At 40.1% G+C, this 8,917-nt stretch overlaps 2 protein-coding genes across 2 annotated transcripts in view; both read left to right on the top strand.

Moving 5' to 3' along the window:
* ilvbl (ilvB (bacterial acetolactate synthase)-like) overlaps positions 1 to 8,917 on the top strand; it is a 123,528-nt gene that overhangs the window by 25,744 nt on the left and 88,867 nt on the right. The window lies entirely within an intron of this gene.
* tirap (toll-interleukin 1 receptor (TIR) domain containing adaptor protein) lies at positions 1,316 to 4,580 on the top strand. The gene is given in 4 exon segments (XM_070829605.1): positions 1,316 to 1,424; positions 2,943 to 3,563; positions 3,811 to 3,891; positions 3,894 to 4,580. Coding segments are annotated over 4 exon segments (813 nt in total). The 5' UTR covers positions 1,316 to 1,417; the 3' UTR covers positions 3,998 to 4,580.

Below are 8,917 nucleotides of genomic sequence, written 5' to 3'. Positions count from 1 at the left end.
CTTGTCTGGAGTATTTTTACAATGGTTTATTGTTACTTCCACCTAAGCACATGATCTGATAATTCCTCCACAGCAGGGGATGACTTGCCACTTAGTTACCGCCCCATAATCCCCAGTACTTTTCCCTCCTTTGTTTTGTTATTTTATTACATTATAATATAATGTATTTTTTTTTATGTAGGCTATTCTTCCAGAAAATCAAAGCATGAATTTAACTAAGCACTCCACCCACTGGTTAAATAGCCCAACACGAAAGCCACTTTATTAAATGGCATGCGCTATTTTCCTGTCATGTAAAAATGTCACTGTTGTTTCGATTTGACATCATCTTAATCAGCTAGTCACGCTACACTGGGCAGCGCAGGGCCACGCTTTTTATTGTGCCTTCAGGAGGAAATTTCAAGTTGCGCATGCGCACATCACTATGCGGCATACAAACAGAATGATTTGCCAGCTTGCCTTCACTTTCCTGTTCATTTTTCGTGCATGACTCCATTGAGTTTTCTTATCTTAAACATATTGTTTACAATGCTAAACAGCTTCCAGCAGTTCATATGAGGCATGTTAGATAAACGTTGGTTGTCTTGCACCTAAATGTCTGAATCACAAAAGAGAGGGAATCATACAGTTGTACGACACACATATAAAAACATGATGTGAAATGTATAAAATATGTGTATATACAGCTCATACATAATAAAATGTGCCATTGTGTTGGTGAAATTGGTGCATTTTATGAGAAGTAACCGAAAAATGGGACTTCTTTTGTCCAGAAAACAAAACAAGCTAGACTTTATTAAACTAGAAAGCTTCAGCAAACCTTAAATGATCTGTTGCTTGTTCATCATATCTATGCAACAGAATGTATGGAGAGTTGTAGGCCTATATGCACAGACCATCAGCACACTGAGTTCAAACATTAAGATCACCAACATCAAATCAATGGATTTATTACAATGGATTTTCCCCACTGTGTGAGTGAATGGTTATGTTGTGTGAAAGTGTCAGTTGTGTGAGTCATGGTCAGCGTGTGACAGTGGTTCCTGTTATCACTTCTTTTTGATGAATAGTTTCATTTATTTGTCCACATGCTTTACCACCTGCTCAGTGAAGCAAGAACTCAAGTTTGACGCACTTTGCATTTGAAGTTTGACTGCACATGCTGGCACGTCACTTTCTGAAGCTTCCTCTTTTTCTCCGGTGATCCTCTCGAAAAAGTATTCATTTCGTCTTTTTTGTAAGCTGTTGCTGTTTCTGCATTATGTAACGCTGTTGTAACTGGTATTTGTTCAGCTGCAGTCCGTGAGTAGTGTGTAGTAGTGCAGAGACTACCACTTAAAAACAAAACAAAACAGAGACCATTAAACATTTATTAACTTTTGACAACGCCTTGAACAGGCATGATGATGTTAACAACATGCATGGTAAGTTAAGTTTAATTCATTTGATGTCAGGATTGTCTTTAGACATGTAGACTTTTATGGAATATACAGAATGTGTGTGGTGCTTAACTCTATAGTCCAGGTAGGTTATTAGGTATAGACCTATTTTTCAGTCAGCAGTATACCCAGGTCTAAATCTACTCTGACCCTAGCCTTAAGCCATTATTCAGTAGTGTGTTCCATATCAGCGTTGCCATAGTTCACTGAATGTGATGCCCAGTGCACGTACAGGACAGTCAGCTAAATGAATGTAATAAATGAATTAAATGTAAATACTTTTATACTGTTACTCATTTTTGTACTTTTACATATGTGTATATATATATATTTATATATATATATATATATATATATATATATATATGTATACATACATACATACATACATACATACATACATACATACATACATACATACATACATATATATGTATACATATATATGTGTGTGTGTGTGTGTATATGTGTGTGTGTGTATATATATATATATCCTTTTCTATGTATATATTTTTATATTTCTATTTATGTTTTGTGATATGTTATATGGGAGAGGTCAGACGAAATCTCATTGTTCTGATTCTGATGGCCCACTGACAGAAGGACTGCAGTGTGGTAGTCATGTTTTCCACCATTACCATTCATTTTCATGAAAAGTGTCTCTCGTAAAAGAGCGCACGTTACGAGCTCCTCCTGTCCTCGTCCAGCTCTTATAAAGTGTTGTTCATGTGGGCCTGATTATTAAAACTTTTCCCAAAAGCCCTCCATACCATAGTTTCTCTTAAATTCAACTCAAACTTAGTCATTGTTACAACATTTGAACCGGAACAAAACACGCTTTTCTTCAAAGTCCCTGATTACTGCGCTGTCTGGTGTAACGTTTACTTTTCCGATACGTTACAACTATTTGATAATTAGTAATCACATCTTAAACATTCAAATGATCATTCCATAAGTGTCAGTCAGAGAAACCTTTAGCCAGATTTTAATGAGTTTTGATCAAAACATTTTTTACAACAGTAAAGATTCTCATCATAAAACTTTGCTGTCACACCAGTCGCCATGAATATGGTCTCAACATTATAACCACATTGAGTTCCTGATTCTTCTTAGCAGCCCCTACTACACTGTCTGTCTTTCACTCAGCCTACAGAACGGGTTGTAAAGGTTCTTCATGCTTTAAAACCTTTGTGTCCATCAGTTTTTGTGTAAATACACCACTTAAACAGGCTTGAACAACACTGATTGCAAAATCTGCACCTCTGAAAACAATAGTCTTACATGTTTATGACACAGTTTATTCTTTGCTGGACGGGCCGCTTGAAGAAGAAAAACATTCATGCACCCACTTCTCCAGGCACCACTACACAAATGGTTGTGCTACACGGTTAACACTCATGCCATTCCAGTCCTTTATGACTTATAGCTGGACTGGGAAGGATTCATAGATATCAAAAATAAATTCAAATCAGAAATCTCTACAATGTGTATTTCTCATTTCAGGTTTGCTCCAGAAACTTTTGAAATCGAGAGATTCTTTAGCAGCACGACATAAACAAGAAGCAAAAATGACAAAAACCTCAGTGCCCTCTGTCAGCGGTGCATCAGCTCCACCTTCATCTGCATCCTCTTTCTGTTCTTCACCATCATCATCGCCAGGGACAAACCCTACGAAACTACAGCAGACGCAGACCGCTCTGAGCTCTCGGCTTCGATGGAGCTTACAGTTTGACGTGTTTGTGTGCCACAGCTCTGCGAACAGTGACGCCGAAGAGGCCGGACGCCTGGTCTCTTTCCTGGAGGCTTCACCCCGCAGCCTCAGGTGCTTTTTACGGCAGAGGGATGACTGTCCAGGAAGTGCAATTCCCACAGAGTTGTGCCAGGCTGTGCAGAACAGCCACATATGGGCTTTGCTCATCACGCCTGACTTCCTGCAGGACAAGTGGTGCATGTATGTGATGCACCAGGTTCTGGTAGAGGGGCCCATGTCCAATCGAATTATTCCCATGGTTCAGAACTTGCCTCGCTGTCAGTACCCAAAGGAACTGAAGTTCTACTTTTACAGTGACCTGAGCACAAACCCTAAACGAGGTTATGCTCTCCTCAGCAGGACCGTGTTCAAGTGTGAGTAATGGGAAAATCATGTTCTTTAGGCAAGGCTTATGAAAATACATTGACCTGAACCTGATCTTAGCCCCCAAGTACAATATAACATCTGCTGAAATTGTCAGCCATCTCTTTTTCCTCTTCTGAATATGTCTTATTAGCATTTTAGTTCTTGTAAACTTGGCTAAACAAGATGGCAAGAATGATTCGACCATTTTTGGAGAGCAAGCCGACCTAAACAATCTCCTCTTGCTTTCCTCTCCAGACCTGGAAGACCTGGATAGAAACAAGAAGACACTTGATTGCAACATGGACGGCCCCAGCAGTGGATTAAATGAAGAGGACAGCCCAAAAAAGACAAGCTGATGTCAAAGTACGGCCCAGCTGAGACTTCAGTTCCACTGGAGGCGATAAAGAAGAGAGGTGAAAGCTTCAGTGGCGTTTTGCAGTGATCATCACCAACAGTAATTAAAGACTGCTGGAGGGCAAGCGGCTCTGAATGGAAAGCACAGCTGCTATTGACCAGACTCAGCTTTAGTGAACGCTAAAAGTCCGGTCCCTGTCACCCTGTGCTGCTTTGCCTCATGTCCCCTCGGATGATCCTGTTCCATATCCAAGGGCAGTCTGGTGATGTCTGGTGAAATTCTGAAAGAACTAATGTCCATTGGTCAGAAAGCAGTCGAAGAAGCAGGTCTTTCTATTCCTCCAACAAACCATCATAATAAACATTTTTTAAAAATCTGTAATAACCCTCCTCCCAGTCTATCAATCTCACAAAGTAAGTTAGGTAGGTAGGTAAGTTAGGATAGGCCATGTCACCAATGATCTTCCACTATATTGCCACCCCTCTGCCTTTAATCATTTTGATGCCATTACACATGTGCACTTAAAAGGACACAGTTGCCAAATTAAAGCCTTTAAATGTTACACCTGCCAAATTTCTGAAAGGGTTTTTTTTTTTAAAACAGTGCTGGTCCCACTGTTTTCCACTGTCATTGTCCACTGCCCGTGCTCCCTCCTGCTTCACCCACTCCTCAGAACGTTGGCCTCGACCCTCTGGGTTTTAGACCCATTTCAAACGACCACATTCAGATGTGTGAATTGTTATTATTTATTAATTATTCATCGCTGATCGTGTTGTGATTCAAGGAAAGTTTAAATTATGGCTTTAGAATGTTGTTACTTCGACTATTTCTCTTCTTTTGTGCAGAAGCCTACACTGGATGTGTGGTAAGGATGTTCATACAGTGAACAGGAAACATTTGATTCCAAGCAGCACAGTGGCTTATTTCCTGTTACAGATTTAGAGAAGTGCTGTGTGTGCTGACCTAGTTAAACGGCAGCTCGCAAAAACTGCCATTAATGAGTGGGAATTTGCATTTATAGTCTCAGCTTATGAAACATAACGCAGTTGATTTGCATTACATTTAGATTTACAATGGGGGGGGGGGGGGCTGAATTACCATAAATCCATATACAGGTAAATGTGTATACATGATCCTCCTTAAACAGTTTTTCTGTAATAGGATGAAACTACTGTGTCACAGATAGTGTATACCACTAGGCGGCGTATTTTCCTGTTCTATCCGACGGAGAGTGTTTGTGAGGAGATGCTGCTAATGAGGGTGGGAGCTCTGCTACCAGCTCCTTGTCTGTTTTCAAGCCTTTAGCACAAGCAACAATTATTGAAGTAACTCTATATCACTTGTATGAGTGTGTTTGTGATTAAAAAGGAAACACTGTCCTTTACAAACTGCTGCTTTCACTGACCTGGAACTCAAGTAATAACAAAGGAAGTGCTATTCCAAGCAAGAAAAGACAGACCTTTAACCTGTCTTCTGCTTTATTTTAAGTGTCTCTTAAACACAGCAAGAGATCAGACTCGTGACTCTGGTCTACTGGAGTTGATATTCAAAGTCACAATACTGTAAGTCTGACTGGGCGGTTTTAGCTCAGCTAGTTGGAACAAAGTCTGAACATGTTGAAGAGCTGGAAGAAACGCTTCCAAAGAAAAACTTTGAGTTCTCTGTTGATTAAATGTCCTTGGCAGCACCTTCCCTTGTTAATCAAGCATACTGGCAGTGCTTTGTTTCAGATAGTTGGCATTTGGACCACTCAAGAATATCAGGTATTCATTGAGTCAACTGGAGCGTAACATATGTGATCCCATATTATTATTTTTTTGACAATGGCGGGGCTTTTTTTTTTTTTTCTTTTTAGTAGACACCATCTGCCTCTAAGAAGTGCAAAGAGCTCTCTTTTTCTGATTTTTATTAATACTGTATCATCCTCCCGCTCCCCTCCCCCCCCCCCCCCCCCAAACGGCAGATATTTAGGAGCACAATAAAAGACCCTTGATAAGCGGCTCTTTTATGGTGAGCCAGCATTGTAGCATGAAAATTTAGACTAATCTGAGAGGCACAGATGTTCTATGAGGCTTTTGTTGTTACCATAACAAATCCTCCTCCAGATGACACACACACACACACACACACACACACACAAACAAACACAAGGGGAGCTTACTAACTTCTGAGAAAAGCAGTTTCACATGTAAATTATATTAAATGAAAAGCAACTTAACTTCCATACTATTAGTAGTCATTTGTGTCAACATTAATATATTTCTATTCATATACATTAATGTATTTAGCTATCTTAATACAATAATGCTAAACATTCGGGTTCAGTGCATAATGGTGTCAACAGCCATTCTTTCCATGCCAAAGATGAGAAGAGACACATTTAACATTTAACAAGCATTTTGATTTTTTTTTTAATTAAAAAAAGGCGACTACATTAGAATTTTAAAGTACAACCTTCATGCAATTTCTCAATATTTTCATTGAGAGAAGCTGAAATTAAATTGACCTTTTCTTAAATGATCATTTCATCCATATCTACTTTTCTCACTGGAGGGCAGCACATTTCTCTTCCTGCAGGCCCAGATCATCTTCCTGGTGCCTAATTCCACGCCTGCAATGCACCACCAACTACGCACTAAAGCTTTGAGCTGGTTACAGTATGGTGTTTTCTCTGCAAGAAAAAAAACAAAAAAAAAAAAAACGTATTTCCCAAAATATCCAACTATTCCTTTAAGCTGTATTAGCTGTATATTAAGCCTACACCAAAACAGTGGTCTAATACAATCCTAGCACATTCACACAGTCATTTTCTGACCAATTAGTACCAATTTTAATTTTAGTGAAATCTAAATCTAAATCTAATGTAAATCTAGTGTGGAGGTGTGACTAAAATGCCCCTTCTTGGTCTACACCTACACTTATATGTTAAGTGTTTTCTTTGACTAAAATGTTCACGGTGTCTAAAACCGATACTAGACTAAAATATAAAAACTGACTTAAAAAGTCAGTAAAAGCAGATATGACTATAACTCACACTGGTCTTTTGATCTCAGGGGTAAGACCAAGTCTAAAAGTAGTTGACAAGATTAACACAATTTCACTGTTGGAATGGAAAGCCCCTGAACAGGCGTGCTATGTGTCAGCATCCCAGCACTTCAAGCACAGAGCTGGAAGCGAAGGGAGTTCAGGCCACAGGATGGCAAGCCGCTACGCTTCGGACCACCAACAGTATGGAAAAGCACTTAGCTGCTAGTCACCACGGTGGTCTCTGCTGGGCGCGGCGGCACTGACCTGGACGTTTCTATCTGTGGTGAGTAAATTCAGCTTGCCGTGCTACAGTGAAGCACCAGCTGGGTTAATTAAAGGAGAGCAGGAGATCCAAACATTTTACTGGGTTTCTGAGTGAATATAGGCCATACAGTGCGATGAGACATGAGAATGCTGCACGTCAGATCCAACGGCACAACGGTTTTTACACACAAAATGTGAGATGAGCTCTACATACAGTTTCTATCAAGGCCAGGTGATGTATTATTTAGCGAGTATGCCTCGCTAGATAAACTGCCTTTCACTGGCCTATTGTTTTATTGTGTTTATATTTAATATTTGACATGGCTTATGATTTATTTAATCTGCCTTTGCTGAGAAACCGTTTTCATTTTGGTGGACAATAAAAATTTGACTGGACCTGAACAGGAAGTTCCATTCGAAATACCCAGACACAAGGATCTCCAAGAATTCTGCGATTTCTCGGGCAAATGATATTAAAATGAAAAACTGTACGCCGTAGACACAAAAACAACAGTTCAAGTCCCCCCTTGCATGTCTCTAAGAGAAGTCTTGTGCTATTTTCTGCATTCGATGCAGACAGAATGAAAAGTACCCATGCGGCGTCAGACATGAATTATAGAGCCCATAACTTGATAATGAAATGCTGCAGTGGAATTAGTAGGCTTGTAAAGGAGTGATGCACCCTTCAGGCTCTCTCAGATTATTTACGGAACCCCGTCATCGTGCTTGGTCCGGAGCCAGCAAACATTTGTTCAATGTGTAATCTTCAGGTTTACTTTTGCACAAAACAACTTTGCTGCCAGCAGATACATTAGAGGAGATATCTAGCCATTGGTTTTTATGATCTAAGATTTGTGGATAAATCAAGAGGTAAGTAGCTTTTCTTTACTTATGATGACCTGAAACTAACCCAGACTTATTTGTCAAACTTGTGAAGTCTTTCCAAATGAAATTAAACATGGACTAATAAAAAGAGCCATGATTACGTGTCTAAATTAGATTTTTCCAGTAAATCTATCCTCTGTGTGCGGCAGAAGCCCGATAGAAGCTCAGGCTTTATTCTGTTATCTCATTTACAAACGGAGATTAACGAAGACTCTGCCAACAGCAACATGACTCTCCAGATGTTGGTCCCTCTGGGAGAAATGAGGGGGAATAGGGCAAACCATCATCATTAGCAGAAGATCACCGACATGGAGGGGTTCATTAACCTGTGTACTTCAACACAACCAACATCAATTTCAGCCCACGGGCAGCCTGCATTTACACAGCCATGGTATTTGGATGTGTCTGAATCTGCTTGGATCAAAGTTCATTAGAGATGAACTTTGATGCTCACATCACATTATTGCGTCCCTGTGGGCATTTTTAATAATAAAAAAAGATACATATTTCTCCATGTTCCCAAGCAGTCTCTAAGTCCAGAGCCTCTCCTGGAAAAACCTGCATCTGTAATGGCTTCCTGAAGTTTGAAGGTGCACACCAAGATCAAGCACACTTCAGGCACTTCTGAATGCACTGTAGTTTCTTTGGCACAAGCAATGGCCGACATTGGACTTCTCCCATCCTAACAAACACATCGCCGTGCAGACACAGATGTGGCCTCGCGTAGACAAAACAAATCTGCATGAGTTGAGAATAAAGCTTGATAGCAGCCTTTCAGTGCGAGAGCACAGAAAGCTCAGCTGGCGGGGGGAAATGTGAATAATACAAGGC

This window comes from Pempheris klunzingeri, chromosome 4 (genome assembly GCF_042242105.1).
Source record: "Pempheris klunzingeri isolate RE-2024b chromosome 4, fPemKlu1.hap1, whole genome shotgun sequence".
NCBI lineage: Eukaryota > Metazoa > Chordata > Actinopteri > Acropomatiformes > Pempheridae > Pempheris > Pempheris klunzingeri.
The sequence above is the reverse complement of the archived record's forward strand: the minus strand, read 5'-3'. Positions and strand labels throughout refer to the sequence as shown.